This window comes from Carya illinoinensis, chromosome 2, assembly GCF_018687715.1.
Source record: "Carya illinoinensis cultivar Pawnee chromosome 2, C.illinoinensisPawnee_v1, whole genome shotgun sequence".
NCBI classification, from domain to species: Eukaryota; Viridiplantae; Streptophyta; class Magnoliopsida; order Fagales; family Juglandaceae; genus Carya; species Carya illinoinensis.
The window spans coordinates 34564834-34589231 of record NC_056753.1 but is presented as its reverse complement, the minus strand read 5'-3'; the positions used below and the strand labels follow the sequence as shown (position 1 = coordinate 34589231).

The following is a 24398-nucleotide window of genomic DNA, read 5'->3' as shown; positions in this document are numbered from 1 at the left end:
TATTTTAGTTAATATATAGATAATTCAATGTGGATTATATGTTGAATGGCTTTAATTTTAAGCAAGACATGTAGCAATATGGCTAGACCGCCGATGCTCTAAATATCTGATCATGAATAAAGATTTTTCTGATATCCAAACAAATCTAGATAATTACTTCTCAATATTTTTTGGAACGAGGTAACAACCGACAACCGTTGGTTGCATTTGGCAGAATTATTATTTTGTTGAGGATTGAGGATAAATTAAACAGCCAAGTGGGAGAGTACTACGCAACTATCAACCAAACAAATGATCAGTCGTTTTCGTTGGCCCTTGAGTGCTTCTCATGTCTGGTAGTCACTCATTTATCCTCTAAAACAGCCGTTTAGAAATACCACTGCTAGTCTGTCAAGAGTTGTATTCTTATGAAAGATCGATGACATGGAACTGGTTTACAGTTCATACGCCTTCTCTTTGATTCTTGTTTTGTTTATGCAAATAAAATCATTCAAATCTCTGGCAATAATAGTTTCAATTCACTTATACCTGCAAATCTTTCATGCATATAGTTGCAGTATAAGAACTTATCCCATCACGCAACTATACTTAGTAGTTAGTAAAGATAGATATCAGTCAATCCCTGCCATATCTTCATCAATTTGTGCCTATTTATGTATGTGCCACTCCCTTCTTCGAAAAGAAAACCATTTCTGCATTGAGCAGTTTCCATCATCTCATACTAGGAACTGTTTTGGATACACAGCGATTATTCACTACTTGAAACCAATGTCAAGCTAAGCCTAACAGCATCAAGTAGAAAAGGTGATCACCACATCCACATATTTACATGAACTAAACAAGATGTCCTTCACACTCCCAAAAATTTATCATAACTACTATATATGTGAGATGAGCAGTTTCCATCATCTCATACTTGGAACTGTTTTGGATAAACAGCGATTATTCACTACATGACTCATGTATTTCTTTTACCTGTTTACAATGAAACCAATGTCAAGCTAAGCCTAACAGCATCAAGTAGAAAAGATGATCACCACATCCACATATTTACATGAACTAAACAAGATGTCATTCACACTCCCAAAAATTTATCATAACTACTATATATGTGAGAATGCTTGGAAAAAAAGCTTGTTCATCTGATGGTGAATGTGTCTGAGATTATGCAGGCCGTCCAATTGCCATTTCAACCACTTCTTGAGGTCTTCGAATTTGTTGTGGCGAGTTCTAGTTGTTGTTTAGTACTTGCATCATTTACATCAGGAGCAGCATCCACCACTACGAGGAGTTGGGTCTACCTGCTTCTGCTCTAAAATCTGTTTCTTCACTACTGCGGATCCATTTTCCAAAAAATTCGGAACCTCAAGTATCTGCAATCAACTAAACTGGTTTAAATACGTGCCATGAAACATGATTTACATTGTCTGGTGAATGGTACAAATATTTATAGCCAACAAAACATATTGAAAAAACACGATGAATAGATTCTGCTAATGCCATTGCAGCCATAAAATCACATAATGTTTCATTATTCATCTTCGTAAGCCTGTTTCTTTTTAGATTACAGAACAGGGCAACACAACCTCCGACCTCAGCAGAAATCAAGCTGATATCTTTAGTATAAAATGGCATGCTGTTAATGGCCAAATGCTTTTCTTAGCATCATAGGCTGGACCAGTCGTAATATTTTCTTTGCTCAACTGCATCAGAGCAATGCCTGATGTTTAGAGGTCAAACAAGACTGATGGGACATTCAAGGCTCAAGACTTCCATGATCCAGCGGAGCGTACTTATCTTGCCAACTTAACCAACTCACTCAAATAACTTAGGTGCATTTTTCTTCAGTAAGCATTAGAAGTCTTTCAGTTTATAAGCAATCAAGTTCTAAGCTAGTATTTCTTTACAACTCTTGCACTGAGGAAGCAAGAACATATAATGGACCTAACTACGCTTTTTTCTTCCACTGAATAGCTTCTTTCTACTATTATCATAATACATAGGCTGGCAGGTCTAAATGAACCACCATCAGTGAAACGCCATCAATCAAAACAATTCAATCGAAGTACGCTTTAATCAATTTAAGCTGCAGTCAATTATCGTCAATCAAACAGTTTGCCCTCCAATAAAAAATAAATGGAACATGAGGAAGAGTCTAACAGGTCAATGAGACACATTGCTGTTACGAGATGTCAGTTAAAAAATGCAAGCTTTGTTGAAATAGGATACCTTTAATGTAAGATCTTTAAAGCATTGGTGGACATTCTCTTTAGTTTTAGCACTACATTCAAGAAACAAACATTTATGTTCCTGAGCAAGAGCCAACCCCTCTTCTCTCGTTACAGCCCTCTCATTCTCCTGGAATATGTTAACGCTATAAGAAAACAAGAAATCCCAACTGCTCGAAAGCACATAACGCCACATGGCAGGAAATTAAGGGAAAATGAATTCTTGAATATAAAGATTGTCATAAAAAACAAAATTGAATGGTAAATATATGGGCACTAGACGTCTAAACACATTTAATTGTGTCTGTCTAGCGCAAGAAAATATACTGTGAACATACAACTTACCCTATCGACTTTATTACCAAGAAGAATTTTGATACACTCAGGATTAGTGGAGTAGAGCTGTACTTCCTTTGCCCATATATCCAGCAGGTTTGTGAAGGTTTCGCGCCGAGTCACATCATACACTAAAGTAAAAAGAGATCAGACCAGTTAGACTTCCATTCATCAAAGTCAGAGCATGATACTGGATTCATGGAGTTTAGAAGGCTTAGAAGTTGATAAACACAAAGCAACATGCAAGTATGCTAAAAATCTGTCTTAACGTCCAAATAGAAGATGAAGATGACAGCAAAGACAAAAGGTATATATATATATATAAAGTCAATAAAACTGGACGTGGCTCAAAGGGGAAAAAAGAACTGGACATTGTATCTAAAGAAAACGGGGCTAACAGTGTTAGGTAGCTATCCTAATAAGCAGAGAGAGTAATATGCTCACAAAACAGTAATCTATTTAATCAAGTTTTCTTTAATTATTTATAAATATTAAACATCTTCAAGAGAGTAGATATCTATATAATTTCAGTGGCATACCAAGAATAATTCCATGAGCACCTCTGTAGTAAGAGCTTGTTACTGTTCCAAACCTTTCCTGCCCAGCTGCAAACGCAGCACATATTGTTAGCAAACCAATTGCATTTAACAGGCAAGAGAAAAATAAAATTAAAGATGGTATCTTCCATACATAGTAGAATAAGCAAATATTTAACAGCTGCTCGAACTGATCTTTTCCTCATGCCCCCATATAAAAAGGGAGCATCGGGAGTAGTAACAAGAAGGTTTGCCTTCATTATAGGCACGTAATATATATATTCGGAGGGCAAGTTTTGCATCAAAACTTATGACAAACTTGAACAAAGAGAGTGGTGATTTGTTCTTATCAACCATCACTAACAAATGCATAGTAAATCAAATTCAAGTGAAAAAAAATTCAGCAGTTACCCGTGTCCCAAATTGTAAGCTTCAATCTTTTGCCACCAATAGTAAGCAGCTTTACCTTAAAATCCACCCCTGGAAATAGTCAAGACGGTAATGAAAAGGTACCACAAAAATGGACATTTATAGAATAGTTTATATCAAATGTAGAACCCTTCATTACTAATTATGTTTCTTCCTGGCCCTTCATGCCTATATCATCCTCGCATAATTGGTACTAACTAAGGGAGCTTATTACCTCCCCTGATGACCTCATTGTGTTTCTGAAGCTTATATTGACGATCTTAGCTCAAACGTTTCTACACGCAATGGAGAACTGGAATTGAATGGTCGAATAAATTGAAACATATAGGATAATGAAAAGCTTAGTCAATTTTTCAACTTAAATTTGCAGCCATGAATCATAATTCCAAATGTGCAAACCTTACAGCACACCCTCATGAATGCAGATTTATAGATGCCCAAGAGCCACTATTCATAAACGAGAGCCAGGAGTCACACAACCCAAATATTATTATTCCATCCCTGATTGAAAAAATCATCTTTTCTAAACCTTGCATTATTCAAGCCACCTAGCTTCAACGCTAAATGGGTCTCCCAATTATAGTTGCAGAAAATTTACATGCTGAACCCAGAAAGCAAAAACGAGCAACCATTACGCCGACAAAATTGTACACAAATCTTCTAAGTTCTACATGCTCTACTTCTTAAAGAAGCAAGAAATAAATTGCAACTTGGAAAAAAAAAACTTGCATATTTCCCTAAAGTTTAGAACCAAGTTTTTTGAAGTTGGAACCGGATATTGAATATCATACAGAACATGCAAGAATTGTTCGTGGAGATCTGGGAAAGGTGAGAAATACAGACACAGAAACAGAGAGAGGGACAGACAAAGAGGTACCAACGGTGGGGGACAGATCATGAACAAAGTTGGAGATAAAACTGAGAAGAAGGCTGCTCTTGCCAACACCAGAATCACCAATCAACAAAATCTTGAATGAGTAATCATAACTGTTATTCCTTCCTTTTGAAGGAGAGCCCATCACTCTTTATACCACCCGAAAACTTTTTTTATTCTCTCCCACTTCTCCTTTCTCAATTCTCTGTAAATTGGTCCATCTCATTTCTCTCCTGTCTTCATCATTAACAAAACGCTATGAAAGTGTGTGTTTGTGTGAGAGGGAAAGAGAGGTTCAGAACGAGAAACAACATGCGAAGTTTCGTGGGGTGGATGACACGACGGTGGTGGGGTTGGCGCGGGTAGCGTACGTGTGAGATTTGTAGTTAAACAAACGAAATGGCAATGTTCAGAACTCCGATTTTAGGACAAAGGATATCCTATTCCTTTCCTTGAACTGGGTTTCGGATCATTCGATTCCTCCACGCGCATTCCTGCGTGCCGAGGATTTTTTTGGCATTTATTACTTTGTCCCCTCGTTCGTTAAGTTCCCCGCCCCCACCGCTTCTTTACATAGAATTTCTCCTACGCTCACCAACTGGTACATTTAGGCCGATAAGCTGAGTGCCTGGTTTCGATCAGACACACTCTCTCTCTCTCTCTCTCTCTCTCTCTCTCTCTATATATATATATAATTTTTTATTTTCAAAATATAAAACATAAGATTTCAATAGATTTGATTGAAACGGCAATATTCTAAGACAATATTTTAAGATAAATAAATAATATTTTCCTGACTCTAATAATAGCCAGCTAATGAACCTCTATACCCAGCTTCCATTTTCCTTATAAAGTAGAAAATACTATGAATACCTGTTGTAATACTCAATCATCACTCTACCACTAAAATTAGTGGCATTTGCATTATCCATTTATAGTGCATAATACAACAAAGTAATAGATTTTCCTTTTATCTTTTCCTCTGAATGCACAAACACTGTATTCAATGAGCAATGAACTAGAATCTTCAAATATTTCAGTGGAGAATATGGGGTCCCTTCCAAGGAATCAAGCCAAAAATGGGTGTTCAGTGTACGCGCCCTGCAATACTGGCAATGAGCTAAGCTATGTTGGCAATTAAGAATGAATTCTACTATATATATCCATGCCACGACTACACAAGTGTTCACCATGCAGTCATGCATGTTCGCCGGCCTCTACAGCTAGCTATATATCTGCATAATCTGGCTCATCATGGCAATCTGCATAAACAGATCAAAGCTTTTTGCCTCTGAAGGAAATTCTTTTATATAATCTTTTTTTTTTTAATGATATCCCATTTTCTCTATGGTTTGGCAGTCAGCCCTTTAATGTCTCAATCCACCATGGCCAGAGTGCAACTTATACATTGCAGTTATCCAGCAAAAACAAATGAAAATGTTCGGTTTACAGTAACAGAATTAACTCTTCAAAATCTCCATTCATTACCCTCCTCCAAAAAAAAAAAAGACGTGCGTTTTAGCATAAAAGAAATAAAACCCTCATTTGTCAAAAACGTTTATCCGTTTTAAAACTATATATTTATTAATTTAGATTCATATATAGTATTTAATAAATTATTACCATGCATGTTAAGATATTCTAAAATAAATAGTATTGAAAATTAAAACCGATTAAGTAATTAGGCACTCGAACACAGCCTCCACGTACGGAGAAGCAAAACCAAGCCTTGACACTTGCGACCGGCCGACCACAGACACCTAGAACTAGAAGTCGGGGGGCAAGCTTTCGTCTTGTTTGATCATTTCAGTATCTTTCGTCGGCCTTCATCTTTCATTATTAAGTAAAAATAATTTATATTCATATGTTTTTATAAAATAATGTGACGTCATATTATTAAATTATTTTTGTTATAAAAATATATCAAACGTATTATTATAAAAATACGATGCTGGTCGTGATCCCCGTACATGAGAAGGGTCTGGTGCTTGAAGTACTGCAGATGGCGTGGATGATTAATTAGTCAATGAAGAAAATGATAATTGTTTGGAGGGTGGCGTCCCCACGGAAGATGACTTGCCTTAGAGGTCAAGAATCCGATGATAACGTATAGTTTAAGTACTCTTTTCTTTGATATTGTTGGATCCCCACGTAAGTGCGTGCTGCCGATACCGGACCCGTCTGGTTCTTTTCACGAGGTTCATCAAGCAATCTGCTCTTATTGCTCTCAGCTTTTCCCCAGTTTTATTTTCTTTTCTTTTCTGGAATGTGCCATGTCCACACGTTATCTGATGGAATATATTCTGATTTCAGACCGAAGGATGCTGCCTCTCTCTCGTTGGATCCATGCCACGTGTATATTAAATGACATGCACGGTTCATTAAACTTCTTTTAATGATTTTTTTTTTTGGTCGAGAAAATAACGGTTATTTGCAGGAAGTTGGGTTGGAGGAGTTTCATTATTCTCAGGCAATTACTATTCTAATAATTGATATTTACTATTTATATATATATATATATATAGCTGGATTCCATCCAATACAATAATTACAACAAATATTATTTTAATAAAGAGTCTGATAATCTGATGACATATAATTTGATTCTCTAAATGAAAAATTTGAATTTAAAATTTCATATTCTTTATAAAAAAAAAAAAAAAAGACAAAGGTAGTGTTATTTTTAAACCATAATTCAGTGGTACTAAGTTCTAACCAACTGAGAGAATATAACATTTATATAATTTAAATAACTAGTTTTTAATACAATTTCAAGCTTCTTTAAAAAAAAAAAACATTTATATAATTATTGGGGTTGTTTTATATAGCATATAATTAATAGGTTTATGGATGTTATATACACGTTTTTTTTTTTTTTTCATAATGGAAGGTTTTTATTTTTATTTTTTTAAAAGTGAAAAAACCGAAAAAGGAAAATAGCATTGTGCCTTGTGCCTTGTAATCGAAGGCACATCGTTTCTTCAGCCTTGCTCAAAGGCATCGTCCTCCCTCCCAAACTCGAAACCCTAGTCATCACTCTCTAGCAGAAATCTCGACGATGGGCCGTGACACGCCGGCACTACCAGCAACACCCTCAACAGCGCCGACTGCGCTGGCACCGGGCTACAGATTTCATCCGACAGACGAGGAGTTGGTCATATACTACCTGAAACGCAAGGTCGACAGCAAGCCCTTCCGAATCAATGCCATATCCGAGGTCGATATCTACAAAAGCGAGCCTTGGGACCTAGCAGGTTACCCCCTCACTCTCTCCCCTATTTTCCTTACAAATATACTGGCCAAAAGAAGATACGCTTAGAATAGTCATTTCTTTTTGAGAAAGCTATCTTATTGCTTTTGTAATTCGTTGTTTCTTTACGGGTTTTGCGTTCGCATGATTGTTGCTCTGTTTTTATCCATCTTGTCTCTGAGTTTTCTTCTTGGTGGTTTACCAGTGGTTGTTTTGTTAACTTCGATTTTGTTGCGATTGTTATAATTTTTTTCCACTTTTTGAAATGGTTTTTCTGTACTTCTTTAATGGATGTTTAGAGAAGTCGGGGTTGAAGACCAGGGATCAAGAGTGGTACTTTTTTAGTGCATTAGATAAGAAGTATGGCAATGGGGCGAGAATGAATAGGGCTACAAGCGAAGGTTACTGGAAGGCGACGGGGAAGGACCGGGTGGTCCATCACGGATCTAGGAAAGTTGGGCTGAAGAAAACTTTGGTTTTCCACAGTGGGCGAGCTCCCGGTGGGACGAGGACCAATTGGGTAATGCATGAGTACAGGCTTGCTGATGAAGAACTGAAGAAAACTCAGGTGAGGCCGTGGCAAAATTGTGATTAATGGTTTTATGTATTTTTATGCCTTTGTTTAATTGTCGAGAAAAGTATATGAAATGAAGTGAAATGTGAGTTTGGAACACTTGTGGATTATGAAGTTTTGGTTTGACTGAATGAAAAATGAAAAAGCACAACATTTGAGATATCTAGGTGATGTTAGGGAACTGGAAGAGAGAGTCAATGTGGAGTTCTCCAAGAAGTGAGAATCTCAATTTAAATCAAAGTTGTTCGTTTCCTACACTTGCTCAGCATCCAGATAGGTTTTGTTTTGTATTTTTTTTTCTTGCTTTGCAAATTGGACTTGTATAGATACTATTATTGTGATCGCTGCGTCATCGTCGTCGTCATCATCACCATTATTACTATTTATGTTAACTGTCTTATGTTTTGGATTCTTGTTTGGGTGGAGAAGGATGCGTATGTGCTGTGTAGAGTTTTTCATAAGAAAAATATAGGGCCACCAAATAGCCATCGATATGCACCTTTTATTGAAGAGGACTGGGATGATGGTACACCAGCTTTTCTTTCGGGGAAAGAAGCCAGAAATGAATTGGTAGCTGGCCACGATGCACGTGCTGAAGGGGGTGACCACGATGCACGTGCTGAAGGGGGTGACCACGATGCACGTGCTGAAGGGGATGACCACGATGCACGTGCTGAAGAGGCAAGCCATGATGCATGTGCTGAAAAAGCTGGCCATGGTGCATTTGTTGAAGGGAATGGCCATTGTGCATTTGTTGAGAATAATTATGGTGAATGTGTTGAGAATTGTCAGGATTCATTTGTTGAAGGGAGTAGCATTGAACAGGTTTGTACTTTCCTGACTTTGATTCTTTTACTTAAATTTAGCAAGTATTTCACTGTGGTGATGTGTTATAGATGCTGAATCGTGCCATGTTATAATTTCAAAGATATGAAGTGATAACAACAAGTAATATACAGACCTTTTTTTTTTTTAAAAGTAATATACAGACATTCAAACAGGCGGGTGGAGTGTGCACCAAGATTTCGATTGAATTGCATTGGATAAGGAAAAAAATAGATTTGATTGAAAACCTTCCTCATTTGCGCATATATGGATATTATATTGTTACTTAGGTTTCTTACCATATTGGTTGTATTCACTGAATTGATAAATCTCTTAAAAGTTCTTTCCATTCTGGTCATTTATTTTATATGGTTAAATCAATGGGCGACACAAGAAGATTTTATTTGATTTTTTCAATGGGGGACACAAGAAGATTTTATTTCTTTTTCTATTGTTGCTATCTATCCTAAAGGTCTTGTTTCAAATTTTGAAACAAAATTGTGAGTTTGAAACCCATGCTGTTTAATCATGCACTCTATGATTATTTGAGAATGGAGCACTTTCGAGTTGAAGGCTCGATGAATGTCTGGGAATAGACACCTATCAAAAAAGAGTGTCTGGGAATAGACTATCCTTTGGTGCCATGGAGGAGGTTAATTAATGTTCTTTGGTCCTGTGAGAAGAATGAATTTTTATACAATTCTTGATGCTACATTTTATTCCATTCTATATGATACTTATTTTTTTTATAAGTAAATATGATACTTATTAAAAATAATGATATGTTTGGTATAGGGAATAGACCCCTGGAATGATATAGTTATTGAGGTATGGGAATAGAAAATTTTAAAAATATTTTGGGGGTGGCCAGCACTGTCACAAAACCTGTTGGAACACCCCCCGAATGGTGATTCATCTACGATTTAATAATTAATCAACAATGGTTGAAACTGCAGGATGTCTTGATTTTGTCTACATGTGAAGTTACTTTTTCGAGACATACTTTTGTACCTAATTTGTCGATCTCACCATAGTATTGATTTTGCTCTGTTCATATAATGTATGTGTACCATTCACACACACGCCGCACACATCCAAGAAAAAAAGAAAAGAAAAAAAAAAAACACACCAATATATAATATATACATTAGTTATCTTTTGATGCCTTAAGCCATGTATTGTGTAGCTCCCATACTTGGTATTTCCAAGTCTCATTACAGCCAAAAATTACTTTCCAATGCTAGTTGATTGTTTCAGGATACTCACTCCATTAATGAGGCTCCTCTTAGGGCTAATGAAGTCCCAAGAGACCCTCAAAATGCTTTGGTCGCCTGCAAGTGTGAGAAAACCGATGATTGTCGTTTGCCCTACATGGATAATCAAAGACCCTTCCCCCTGATCAAATATAAAAGAAGGCGTCATTACGAACTGAATTCTAACCATTCAAATCCTTCAGAGACTTCAACTAGGATGAGTCAGGATCATGGTTCCTCTACAACCACCACTGCAGCAACAACATTGATGACGACAACAAGCACCACTACCACCACCACAGCAACTACAAGAAATTTTCTTTCTGCACTGGTGGAATATTCACTGTTAGAATCTTTTGAACCCAAAGATAGTCTTTCAGTTTCTCCTGAATTTGATCCTGCTAGTCTCGATTCATCTGTGCCTCCTAGCTGCTTGAAATTTATACAAGATTTGCAAAATGAGATTCATAAAATTTCAGTAGAGAGGGAGACATTGAAGTTTGAAATGATGAGTGCCCAAACCATGATTAACATTCTTCAATCTCGAATCGATCTTCTGAACAAGGAAAATGAAGATTTGAGGAAGAGTAACCGAGATGTCAAGTGAACGGCGGTAGTGCGCATGTAATATCATCTCATGTTATGTTGTATGAATCTTCAGCTTCCAATGTGGCCTTGTACCCCAAGTGAGTTGATGTGAGATTATGTAATCTTTTCCAAGCGCAAGTTTATTGAACTTCGTTGTAAGAAAATCGAACTCGTTCAGTCTCTGAAACAGTTAAAATGCTTTTCCGTATTAAGTACTCGATCCTACTGCTGAGGTTCACTGAATAAAACTGGATTCATGGGCCAACTTCGCCCCTGATCGCTTGGCGTGATATACAAATCTCAGGTCATGTGAAATTTTGATAATCTGGTTTTGTTACATTATTACATATAAAAGTCGCACGGGTCTTGTTATGAACTGAGTGAGTATATGACCTGAAATATTGAACTTGTCATCTTTTCAGCCTTCTTAAGGCCACCCTCATGACCAGCTACATGGCCAAAGGTAAAACACAATCAGCTGTTTTTACTTCAATTTAGTCTGTAACCAGTGGAGGGGTCTAAAGGGCATCAAAATTTGAAGACAATAATGCTTTCCAGGTAAGTCGGTAAGATGGAGAAACTGTTCTGGCATGATCTGTTCTGGTGTGATGAGAAAAAAAAAAAATTATCTGTTCTGGTGTACTGGTTTTTGGTTGATCTATTTTGTTGTAAGCGACTTCGCTATCTCCTTTATTTTTTGGTGGTTCTTGCCATTTCCTTTTATAAACTGTTTTTTCTTTTTGGGTTTTATTGAGTTTTGAGAAATGAGAGATAAGTTAGATAATTTTATTTTTTTAAAAATAAGTTTTGTATTGGTTTTTGCAAAGATGGACAAATAGAGTTGAAATGCCTACCATAACTAATTATTTTGGTTGTCTACTAGTAGTTCTAACTATAAACTGACCTTTATTTATTAGTTTGAACACCATACGATTTATTTGAAATTAATTGAACGAATAATTCGTATAAGAAAATAAATCTTTTTGTGGTATTAAAACGTTTGAATATAATTTTTCGAAAGTAGTTTTTGTGTTAGTATTTGTAAATTTATTTTGTTTTTTATATTTAGATAGTAATTAAATAAAAACTTTAAATAATGTATTTTGTTTTAGATTAAAAGAAGTAGAGTTTGACATTTTCAAATTTATTGAAAAATTTTGAAAAAAATTTGGCCTTTAATGAGTTGGTGAAGGGCTTGTGTGTGTGTGTGTTTAATTATTAATAGACATGTATGGTAATTTATATTTTAAGGAAAAAAAAATTAATGAAGAAAACTTTTATTTGCAAACCTATATTTTAACGAATTCTGCTAAATACAGTCACTGTTACGTAGTTTTTATATATTATTGATGTGATTGACGAAAGCAGTTATTTTATATTAAAAAAGTGAAGTGACTAATTATATTAATAGATTACGAAAGGAATATATAAAAGTAACTGCACATAATATTTTTATATTTTAACATCTCAGAAGTCAATGCCATATTAATTAATAAATAAATTTTTGATTTGTTTCATAATTAATTGGAATCCCACAGTAAGTTATATATTGAATCATTGATGTTCCAAAGTTGCAAGTAACGTAACTTCCTGATGTATGCAACTCAAATCCATTAGATTAGTATGGTTTTAAAGGATAAAGATATATTTTTATAGGTATTTTTAAAGTATTCTCAGTTTTTTATTTAAAATTATAAGTAATATAAATAAATGCATGGAGTGAGACTTTTATTTTAAAAAATAATAATTAAATATTAAATTCGGATAAAGCAGAATAAGAAAGAAATCATTTTGAAACTGAGAGAACCCGAGAAACAATTGTTGCCTAAAAATGAAGGAGATATAAAGGTCGGTTTTCCAGACTCCAGAATCCTCGCCGACCAACGACCCAACTAAAAGACACAATGGCAGTTGGCAACTCAATCGGACTTTCATTTAATTTTAATGACGTCCTTGATGATGTAATCTTAAACTCCTTTACCATTCCAACCTTTCCTCTCTCTCTCTGCCCATTGCTTGTACCTAACCCCCTCTTTTCTCTTGCTAAGGAAGGCTTGCATCTCTCTCTCTCTCTCTCTCTCTCTCTCAATCTACTGAAACCCTAACCGTAACTCCGACGTCGATCACTGCGATTCGAACTTTATGGGCCGTGACAAGGAAACCTCACTTGCCCCCGGCTTCCGATTCCACCCCACCGACGAAGAACTCGTCCGTTACTACCTCAAGCGCAAAGTCTCCTCCAAGCCTTTCCGCTTCGACCCTATCTCCGTCGTCGACATCTACAAGTCCGAGCCCTGGGATCTTCCAAGTAACTCCTCTCTCTTTCTCTAGCTTTATATATTTCTTTTATTTTTTTTAAATTTTTTTTGTTTATTTTGGGGACGGGGTGGACCTTTTAGGCAAGTCGAAGCTGAAAAGCAGGGATTTGGAGTGGTATTTCTTCAGTGCACTGGACAGGAAGTATGGTAGTAGTTTGAGGACCAATCGGGCCACGGAGAAGGGTTATTGGAAGACCACTGGGAAGGACCGGCCGGTCCACCAAAACTCGCGCACCGTGGGGATGAAGAAGACTCTCGTTTATCACAGCGGCCGGGCCCCCCATGGCGCTCGTTCCAATTGGGTCATGCACGAGTATCGCCTCGTCGACGAGGAATTGGAGAAAGCCGGAATCGCAATAGTAAGTGTGTGATAGAACTGTAATTTTTCCTTTTTTTATTTTTTTTTATTCGTCGTTTTGAGATTCTTTTTGATTGAGGGGATTGGAATTGATTTTTTTTTTTATTCTTTGGGGTTGGGGGCAGGATACTTTTGTGCTGTGTAGGGTTTTTCAGAAGAGTGGGACGGGGCCAAAGAATGGTGAGCAGTATGGGGCGCCGTTTGTTGAGGAGGAATGGGATGACGATGTGGCGACTTTCATGCCCGATGAAGATGCCGCAGTTGACAAAGTGGTAATTGGTGATGGTGCAACTGACGACCTTGATCAGGTTTGTGATTTGTCCTTTCCTCAACTCTTTTAAGAGAAATTTGTTGCCCTTGGACGAAGGCATTTTGTGAGTTGGAGACAATCTTCAGCAAAACCGTCTTCAGCCTATTAGCCAAAACCTTGGAGGATTTTTTAAACACTGCCAATCAAATAGTTATTGATCTCCATTGCCCCAGCTATCTTGGGGGTGAAGATGATAAAAGTAGCATATTTATTAGGATCTCAATTTTTTTTTTTTTTTATAAGTAAAAGATTTTATTGATCAGCGTAAATAGGCAACAAAGCCCGAGTACACAGGATCTCAAACTTAATGTCAGATATATCTTTAATGTTAGTATATCAACCATCACATTGGTCTTCAGTTTTTTTAAATGTTCTTATTAGTTGTGAGCATCAGTCAGGTGATCTCCCCTATTGCTTGGGATGTCTTGTACCGAGTCATGCTTAGTGCATCTCTTACCTGCCCGCCATATGTATTTCTTTTCTTTGTTAATTCAGATATTTGAATTCTTAAATTTTTTGAGCATGCTTTATTTTTCCAGGATCTTGAGATTAGCATTCCATCCGAAAAAACTCCCTGTCCATTGAACTTTTATTATGGGGAGACAAGCAACTATGATGACCATTGTGGGGATTTCATTGAAGTTGATCAAAAGCCTATCATAGTTCGTAGTGAAACTTTTGAGCCACGTCATGACCAGCAGGTCGCTGATATGCCAGAGCAATATGTGATGGACATAAAACCGATCAATGATGACTATTTTGTCGAATTAAACAATAGCATGAATCCACTGGAAGTCAATTACTCCCTCAACAAACCCTACTTGGATGACACTGATAATCCTCTGTTGGGTGATGGATTATTCCTTGAATCTAATGATCTTTTAGATCCTGCTGAGTCTGATCCTGCAGGTTTTGACGTGCTGGATGAGTACCTTACATTCCTGAATTCAGATGATGATGTAGTTTTTGATCCATCTGAAATTGTGAGGACTGAGAAGCTGGTGTCTGATCAAGCACCCCTCACACAGAAGGTAAATTCTTACTTCTGAAATACAATGACTTTCACTTGTGCTTTGGGATTTTGCATTGTAGTTTTGAATGAACTTATGCTTCATAACAGTATGAGAATGGAGGAACTGACCTAGTGTACCCAGAAAGTATACGTCTGTCAGAGGCACAGGGTAGCAATGATGCATCCTCTTCAACGCAGAAGCCAGAGGCCACTATATATGAGTCAGGTAGGATTTGAAGTATCAAATCTCTTCTGGTAACTTACTTTTTTGGTATCCCATGCCATTTGTATATAAATACGTAATCCCTTGAGACTTGTATTGTATTCACTTCGGTCTAGTTTTTCCACTCGTCTTTTGCTCTTGGGCTTATTCTTGTATGGGTGATTTATGGTGCAGACATTAAGAATCCATTCATCAAACGGGCCACTGACCCGTTGGACAGCATCGCTGCTCCTCCTGCCTTTGCCTCAGAGTTCCCTGCAAAAGATGCAGCTCTTCACTTCCATTCTGCTGCACAATCTTCCAGCTCCGTTCATGTCACTGCTGGTATGATCAGAATAAGAAACATGACTTCAACTGGAAATGGGACAGACTGGTTGCTTGGCAAGAATGTTGACATCAACCTCATAATGCCCTACTCGCTCTTGCAAGGTGACATTAATTCTGCTTCTTTGGTGGCAATGACCGACTTGCATGCTGGCAAGACATCATCCATAGTTTTACGGAGCTGGTTCTTCTTGATGTTGTTTTGGGTCCTGATTCTTCCTGTGAGCTTCAAAATTGCAAGCTACATTCACATCAAGTAACGCTGCAAGATCACGATGAACATTTTTTGACCACGCTCTTGAGAAGAATCATTGGGATCTTTGAGGAGAGGAGAAAGAAAGGTTGCGATAGAGGAGTCTTAACAATGGAAAATGTTATTAGTTGCTTTTGTATATGCATTTTAGTCACACAAGCTTGGCACTAACAGTGCATACGCTGAAGTATTGAGCCTCTCATCATGTTTGCCATCTTAATTTTACATTTTGGCACCAACTGCGACAACAAAGGCGAACCTGAACAACTGTTTACAACAATGACAATCAGTGGAGGGGTCTCAGAGCAACATTGGGAAAAGCTTTATAAATTTATTGATGTATTGTTACGGAATTTTTATTGGTTACAATTACATGCCCAGATCGGCTTCAGACAGGAGAGCAAAGAATACGAATTAAAAAAAAAAAAAAAGGCGACTTTGAAAGTCAACAAATGGCTCAACATGCTGAATCTCTATTACAACCTGCCAAACTAGCATAGACTCGCATACTTCATTTTAGATAAATAATGGCATAATCTTAAATTCTGTATATCTTTTCATACGGCTCCTGTGGCAGCTTCGTCTGAAATCGTATTCCTCAGATATAAAGCATAAGCGTTACATCTCCCCAGGAAGCATGGTGTCCTCAGGTATATCACAGAAAGCGACACCCTGCGATAAAATAATGGCAGAGCGTATGAAGAAGATGACATGTACATTAACACAAGGAGACAATGGCGAGAAATGAGAATATCTACCTCCCCTATAAGATGGGCCACGCATCTCTTCTCTGCTAGCAGTTCTGCTTCTGTCTGCAAAATAATTGTTACAAAAATGATTAAAAATAAAACAAAGGATTTTGTAGATATGAAGATCCTAATGCTAACTGGCCATGACTTGTAGATGACAGTTCAGTACACGAATGTGAACTCTTTTCATCTGAGTAAGAGTTCAGTTCGATGCATCCTTAACCTCTTCATTAGGGCGATTATTTCTTCCGTCATTCCTCTGTGTATTCTTACGATATTGCCATAATAATATCATGAGGATAGCTTACCTTGGTTATTCGCTCGAGAAGGTAATCATCAAATATTACATTGTTGACAAATTCATAATCACCATCTCCCTGTAGAATGGGAAGCATAACTTATTATGGTAAAGCCAATTAAGCAGTCTTTTTGAAGAAAAAGAAAAAGAATTCTGATCTAAACTTACTTTTGATCTGCATGGCATACTGAAAACGATATCCTCTGCTATTCCATAAGGATTTCCGTTGGTATAAACCTATAATGGAATTGTAACAATGAGACTGGAGACTAAAGCCATTATTTAATTGGTAAGTCATGAAGCATGGCTCTGATAGTTCTTCATCGTATTGTTGCACTGATAATTAGTACGGGTAGGAATTTTCTATAAAAGTGGCATTCAACTTGCAGTTTCACTTCAAAAAACAACTCTCTCTGATTGCACTAATAAACATTTTAGTGCCACCATATAATAAACACGAGAGTCTTTCTTTGTTTGGAAAAATTGTGAAAAAAGGAAAAAAAAAATTAACAAATGGAAAAACTGAGATGTACTGCATTTTCCCCCTAAAAGAATCTTCTGTTGGTTCATCTTATATGTTGTGCAGAAGTCTTTACCCATCATTAGGATGAGTGGAGTTACTGGATACCTGGCAATATTGTTTTGGTAGGGAATTTCTGATTTGAGTCTCAAAAAAACCAGACGGCATAAACGAAGCATATATTTGTATGGCTGCAAGTTACAAGAAAGTGAACTCACTCCAGATGAAAACCAATCACCCTCCGGAGTGGGAGTAACTAAAGATCGTATTGCATCGGCAATTGACACGGCAGTTGATGCAGCTGAAGATCTTCCCCATTTTTTAATCAACACACCACCTCTCTGCAAATCAAAGTTTACTTTTTAGCACCTGAAGCTGAAGCTCAAATAGGTCAATAGCAGACTTTGCAAATTCTTTAAACCACCTTCACTTCTTAATCTATTATTGCTCCAAGGTTACCTTCTGGACCTTTTCTGTAAACTCCACCTCTAACCACTTGCGATCCTTGGTAACTTCTATGACCGGCAAGCCATTGATTCTAGCATTTAAAAAGTCTGGAACCTGATAAAGTTACAGAAAGAGTTTCTTTAGAAGACGAGTGAGGGAATTTTTTTAATGCACACTCTTACAACAGAACCTCTTAATGACCTGAGTGGTTGAGTGGTTTCCCCAGATGGTCACATTTGACACTTTATCATAGAAGACACCTGCCTTAAGGGCCAGCTGCATAAATAATAGCGCCATTATTCAGAACAAAAATTCCCTTTGGCCACGATAATCAAATATGTATGTGATTGATGCCTGTGATATTCAAGAGCTAATTTTACCTGACATTTTGCTCTATTCTCATCTAACCGGGTCAAAGCATGAAAGTTTTTTGCTGGTATTTTTGGAGCATTTTTCAAACAGATTAATGCACTGCATAGAATAGGAAACACAATGCAGTTAAAGGCACGATAAGAAACTCTAAATGCAATATTAAACTCAAAACTGTATGTCAAGGACCAAAAAATAAATCCTCTTACTTAGTGTTACAGGGGTTGCCCACAACTATCACTTTGACATTACAGGATGCAACAGCATTGAGAGCCCTTCCCTACGAAGTTAAAATTAAAAAAAAAAAAAAGATATAAGAGGAAACTTTACAAACCTTTCGAAAAAACTATTAAAAAAAAAAAAAACTAACAGGAGATGTTAATATCCATACCAAAATGAATATGAGTTATACCTGCTCTGCAAAAATCTGGCCATTTATGTCTAGCAAATCGGCTCGTTCCATACCAGGCCCTCGAGGCTTTGCTCCTATTAAAAGGGCCCATTCTACATCTTGAAACACATCATATGGATTAATGCCTATACTTACCTCCCTCAACAAAGGAAACAAGGAATCCTCCAATTCCATAGCAACACCTGCATGAATCAACATGGAGATCCATAGCTATCATTGAGTTATTTTACTAGAAGTCTTATTAGAGTATATTGACTTAAGAAACAAACCTTCAAGAGCATGGAACGACCTTTCAGATCCCAATAATTTCAAAGCAATAGGTTGATCAGGACCAAAAACCTCACCAGATGCAAGCTGGAAAAATAAAGTCAGATCCCATGTCCGAAGCAAACAACTTTCATTTTTTCATAAAAAATTCAAGTTGTTTTTCAAAAGCAACTTTCTTTTGTTACAATTTTTCCCAATACTTTACCTCTACTAAGCATTTTGTTTGGACTACGTTTTAGTGCTTCAAATGCTGTGGAAAATGGGTATGTAGATTCAATTTCTGTGAATTTTCAAATGGAGCCAATAAAATTTTAAAAGAGAGCTTAATAATACATTGGACTGTCAGTGGTTGGCAAATGAACTCAATGCATCACAACTTTTTCAGTAATTTATCCAAATGAGCAAGGCATTCCCTTGATGTAATACATAGGTGTATAACAACCCTTTTTTGTAATGGTTTTATTATATAAAGGTCAACAAGTGGGTGCGAATTTTACCTCCCTCAAGTTCTAGATTCAAAAGAGTTCCTAACTTTGAACTCATTGGCTCAAACTGTGGGCTTAATAGAAAAAACCCACAACAACCTTCCAAGAACAGAAGGAAATGATTCTAAGAGTTGGATTTAAGAATGTTAAGATATGTAGTAATAAAATCTACTTTTTCCCATCATCTTAAACTTTTGGGACAAGTGATATAACATTATATCATAGTAGAGACCCTAAATTCAAACCATAACTCTATACTTCACCACATTTAATCAAATATTCTATGTGTTGAGCCACTTATTAAGAGGAGTTTGGCCCACATGAATGGGATACTGTTAAGACTTAAAATAACTAATAAAATCTATTTCTTTTCATCTGTTTAAACTTTTAAGACAAGTAGTGATTTAATGAAGAATTCTTACTTTGAAAAGCAGATGGTTAGATATCATCCCAGCTGCTCCTGAGACTGCAACATTAATCAATTTCTTCCAGGTTTTTGTCTCTTCTTCCTGAGACCAAATGATGGTAGATTTGTTAGGTGTAGATAATATGGACTTAAAAGGCGAAAATGGAGAACTTAAAAACAGAGTCAACTGAATCTTTCAGAAACAGAAAAGGAAGAAAATTACTACCTTATATCAACAACAAACGATTACACATATTGACAAACAACGTCAATGCACTTATAGTAGACAATAGAGCGCAACATAAAAATTCCATTCTCAACATAACTTAATTCGAAATTTTAGATTCAAATTCAAGATAATTCATTGTGTTAGCGTAAAAAAGACGAACACTTTCTGGACAAAAACTTACAGCCTTGAGATCATACGTGAGGCAGAACACGCCGAAGCATTCGGACTTGTTCTTGGGGTCCTCAGCTTGCTCTATGACCGGAGCTTTAACTTCACTGAGAATTATCAAAAGCCATAAGATTATTAAGAAGCTATGGTTGTGGGACAGAACTGTTGGGGTCGAAAAAAAGCTTACGTTGTTGCAACAGAGCAAGAGATTGTGGTGCTTCGTATTTGAGGGAACGGTCGAAAAGCGCAGTGGCAGTGATTGACGAGGCGAGTAGATTTGAATGAGATTTGGGATGAATGCAAGTGGGTTTTGGTGAATGAATGGGATAGCTCTGCCACCGCCATGGCAGCAGAGACGGACATTGCAGTGAGAGAAAAGTTTTAGAGAGAGATAGAGAGAGAATACCTCAGTTAAGAGAGAAAATATCTCTCTAACAAGAGAAAGAGAAGGTCTTTATCGAGTATGGGGGATTATGGAGGCTGGAGCGAAAGGTGAGGGGGAGCCGAGAATGAAGCAGGGTAACTCTGGGTAAGTACTCGGGGAATTAATATTTGAAGAGATATTAGTATAAGGCCGTGCAGAAGACACCTGTCAAAAAAAACGTGAGCCTGGAAATCTCTTTGTTGTTATTGTTAAGCTTTCGGTAGGCTGGAATTACAGTTGTGGGGACTTTCATTTCTGGGTGGCTCTCATTTTTCAGCATGTTGTACCCTCTGAAATTATCTGAAACCAAACTTCTTAGGAGAAGAACATGGGTTGGGGCATGACTTTGGTGCCAATTGTTTAGGTGACCAGCGATTGGAAAACTTTAACAATTAAGAGGTTTGACACAGATTCATTCAACACAAATATTCTTTATACTTTTCATGGATTAGTTTATAGATTTTGAAACTTGGAAGATTGGTTATAAACAAAATCCTCCTACTTCTGTTCTGTCTACCAATGTCCTGAGTTCCCCAACAAAACTGGTTGCTGCAATCCCAAGATTCTGCCATATATACCTCAATATATCAGCAACCAAAGATCCAAGACAAGACCCAGAAAGTGTAGTCAATTTTACCTTCCGCTGGGCAAGAACTTCTGTTACTCAGCTGTCCGTCAATCCACCTATCAGCGGCTGTTGCGAGATTGAGGTTCCTATTGGAATTGAACGCTCATCTATCATTTTATCACGTGCTTTGTTTATTAATATGGATTTACAAAAGGATTACACAAAAAGAAATTTAAAAAATAATATAATTTAACGTAGTATATCAGATTATAAAATTATTTTTATTATAAAATAAATTTAAAAAATTTTATAAAACTACGTCAATTTATAAGTTTATTTTATATAATCTCTTATATACGTTTAAACAAACCAAAGTTAGGAGGCACATAAAATTTTAAAACCCGCTCACAAGTGGGGCTCCTAATGACTCCCACTGGCGCGCACTTCATGTATTTAACCCGCAAATTAAGATCGTGGTCAACGGTTTCAACAATATTATAATTTCCGTAGACGCCAAAATTAAGGATTAAAATTTCTGGAATTATTTTGTTGAATATAGTTCTGTTTGAACTAATTTTGCAGCCAAACCCCTTTTTTACTTTAGAATAAGAATTCTATTGATGAAAAATCCTCACTTATGACAAAAGAAACCGTGTTTTTTGGCGATGACAAAATGTAAAGCATGACTAGATTCTATCTATGACTATCTATACATAAGCAACTTCATTTGAGCCGAATAGCCGATGTATCCAGTTTGTTTATTCTCAACATGCAATTAAAACTCGTGGCAAAACAAAACTTCTCGAGAAAATACCCTCGTAGCCACTTGCCCCTTGTTTTGTCAAGAAATCAGCTGCCGTCTAGTGTAAAATATGTTTTGAGGATAACTTTTCCTTCATTAGCCTCGTTCTTGATGATTAGATCCCAATGTTCCCGAACTCACCACGATACCTCTCCTTTCTTTACCACCGGCCACGTCCAACAGGAAACCTAAATTGTTCTATTTGTTTGACTTTCCATTCTTATCGCGTTTGGATGTACGTGATTGGTTACGAGTAATTTAACCTTCGATTGATCAATGCCCATAAAAATGTTGTTTAAAAAAAAGATTCAAAGGGTATGTGTATACGTAGTCCCAACTACAGCCAAAATCCAGCCAAAACATAGCCATCGTCTTGAAATGTTGTGGCTCCCATAGGTTTTGGCTTAGAAAATTTGAAGGAGGCTATTTTTATGATTTTATCTGATGCCTCGGTGTATGAAAGAAACAGATACATCATGTCTCTTATATATCTTGGTCTTAGTCTGCATACGCTCACATGCACTACCATGCTGGCCGATTCTGGCCTGTTGTTGCTCGTGCGTTAATGAAACCTACCGGAAATTATTGCAGTGCTAGCAGCTTTAATTTCATTTCTAACTGGCACATGGCTAACAATGTGACAAAATATATTTAGAGTAGTGTTTGATACAAACTTCAAATAGACAAATTTAATACCAACCCTCTTTAAAAAAGTGGGTCTCATTAGTAACAAATAATATTATTTTCACTGTTTTAATTTTAAGATGGGATTTACTTTTTTACAAAAACTTGCAGGCATGGAGGTTATCTATTTAGGGCTTGTACAAATTATTTTTCATTTAAGTTTTATGTAAGTCTTTGTCAAAAAGAAGACCACATTTTAAAAAAGTATAAAAAAAAAATATTTTTTATTAGTGGAACTCACTTATTTATAAAAGATTATTAGACAGTTCAACAGTCTTTACCTCTCTTAATCTCAAAAGCTTACTTAAGAGGTGAGACTTTATCTCATACTTATAAACTGACTAACAGTCATTTCCACAATCGATGTAAAACAATTCTAACAAAGACTTATGAAAATCTTATCTATTTAAAACTTATAACCAACATTACTCTTATTTATAGATGCTTTGGGAACCTCCCACTGCTAGCTTCTTCGTCGTTTTTCTTAATCTCTTTTGTTAGCTACATGCATGCGGATTGTTCCCAAGAAATGCACACGCCGTTTATTACTTAAAAAAGCTAGCCAGCTTGCTAGAGAGAAATTAATTGATCAGCTTACAACTTGGAAAGACTCCACGCGCGTAAAATGCCTGCATTCACCATTTACTACTACTACTGCTCTCTAGTACCGTTCTTTCAGAATATATAATTTCACTGATCGAAGAAAATTTGTCTTCGTTTCTTAGTTATTACCATATTAATAATATATGTATGCGTCTTCCAACCCATCCATTTAGTGATTTGGTAACAACGTTAGAAAAATTATATTTATAATTATAAAATTTTCAAATATTGTATAATTATTTAAAAATAAATAAATAAATACAAGATTCAAACGAAGAAAAAAATAATTTTTTATAATAAATTTTTTTAAATAATTACATAATATTTATACATTCAATATATATATATAAGACGTTATGATTATCAATAACGTACGACGATAATGCAATACAGATTTTGCACACAAAATGTGGTTGATGATCATTCATTCATGCCCAAAAAAAAAAAAAAAATGCCATAATAAAATGATGCCCATGCTTTTTGGCGTACGAGTATAAAGGCAATTATTATATTGGTATGATTGAAGACAAGTGCAAGCAAGCTAGCTTTGCATATACGGCCACAAAGAAAGCTGGCAAGTATGAAAACATGGTGCCATTTGTCATTCTAAGCAGCTTAAAGGAACGCACTTCAGCAACGTGTGATTCGGGGGAAGGACGTGTGGTACTTTGGGGTAGGTGAGTTTTAGGGGGCTTCCCACATGTATAATGTCATGATTGGCTTATCCGGTATCACCACTACACTGCAGACAAGCACAGGTCTCAAGGCTTTCATTTTCTACACCGACGTCACGTTTATGGTACGAGAAATATTTGTGCATAATAAATTTCGCATACTTCCTTTTATAAAAAATTAAATCTTATTTTAAAATGGGTAAAAAAAATTATGTTTTTTAATAAAATTTATTTTTTTTATAAATGATTTATATAAAATTTATCTATTTGAAACTAATACATAACATTACTGATATTAATTTAACCATAAAATAGTTTTATAAAATTAAATTTATATATTAATATAATTTAATATGATATGTTAAATTATAAAATTATTTTATAACAAAATAAATTTGACATATTATATGAAATAACCTCAATTTTTGTATTTATATTTATAACATTTCTTTGTGATTTTTGCAACTTGTCTTGATTGTTTAGATTGATATTCGCATTTGATAAAAAATATATTTACACATCAATTTCGACTAAACTGATGTCTCTCTCCACCCACATGCCGGGTATATCAAACTCATTTTAGGCCTTCATATATATATATA

The 24398-nt window shown here is 36.2% G+C and overlaps 4 protein-coding genes across 6 annotated transcripts; 2 read left to right on the top strand and 2 right to left on the bottom strand.

Moving 5' to 3' along the window:
• Window positions 1-824: 824 nt before the first annotated feature.
• On the bottom strand, window positions 825-5037 carry LOC122301263 (ras-related protein RABC2a-like). 3 transcript variants are annotated; one of them, XM_043112486.1, is made up of 6 exons: window positions 4407-5037; window positions 3512-3580; window positions 3104-3169; window positions 2574-2695; window positions 2230-2358; window positions 825-1383 (listed from the first exon to the last, which is right to left on the bottom strand). In XM_043112486.1, the coding sequence occupies exons 1-6, from the start codon at window positions 4546-4548 to the stop codon at window positions 1366-1368; spliced, it is 546 nt and encodes a 181-aa protein (XP_042968420.1). In that variant the 5' UTR covers window positions 4549-5037; the 3' UTR covers window positions 825-1365. The 3 variants fall into 3 exon arrangements, with proteins under 3 accessions (XP_042968420.1, XP_042968421.1, XP_042968418.1); XM_043112487.1 differs by having other exon boundaries at window positions 825-1373; window positions 4397-5029; XM_043112484.1 differs by having other exon boundaries at window positions 825-1373; window positions 4407-5028.
• Window positions 5038-7328: 2291 nt separating this feature from the next.
• Window positions 7329-11183, top strand: LOC122301261 (NAC domain containing protein 50-like). The gene is made up of 4 exons (XM_043112482.1): window positions 7329-7657; window positions 7953-8221; window positions 8657-9052; window positions 10310-11183. The coding sequence occupies exons 1-4, from the start codon at window positions 7462-7464 to the stop codon at window positions 10910-10912; spliced, it is 1464 nt and encodes a 487-aa protein (XP_042968416.1). The 5' UTR covers window positions 7329-7461; the 3' UTR covers window positions 10913-11183.
• A 1534-nt stretch (window positions 11184-12717) lies between these two features.
• LOC122301259 (NAC domain-containing protein 78-like) lies at window positions 12718-15893 on the top strand. The gene is made up of 6 exons (XM_043112481.1): window positions 12718-13201; window positions 13293-13570; window positions 13695-13877; window positions 14419-14910; window positions 15000-15117; window positions 15289-15893. Exons 1-6 carry the CDS (start codon window positions 13036-13038, stop codon window positions 15696-15698), a joined length of 1647 nt encoding a protein of 548 aa, XP_042968415.1. The 5' UTR covers window positions 12718-13035; the 3' UTR covers window positions 15699-15893.
• A 109-nt stretch (window positions 15894-16002) lies between these two features.
• Window positions 16003-21023, bottom strand: LOC122301262 (malate dehydrogenase [NADP], chloroplastic-like). The gene is made up of 14 exons (XM_043112483.1): window positions 20229-21023; window positions 20055-20148; window positions 19661-19747; window positions 18756-18840; window positions 18487-18668; window positions 18284-18354; window positions 18086-18176; window positions 17907-17981; window positions 17718-17819; window positions 17477-17599; window positions 16907-16975; window positions 16749-16817; window positions 16450-16503; window positions 16003-16363 (listed from the first exon to the last, which is right to left on the bottom strand). The coding sequence occupies exons 1-14, from the start codon at window positions 20402-20404 to the stop codon at window positions 16310-16312; spliced, it is 1332 nt and encodes a 443-aa protein (XP_042968417.1). The 5' UTR covers window positions 20405-21023; the 3' UTR covers window positions 16003-16309.
• Between the last annotated feature and the right edge of the window lie 3375 nt (window positions 21024-24398).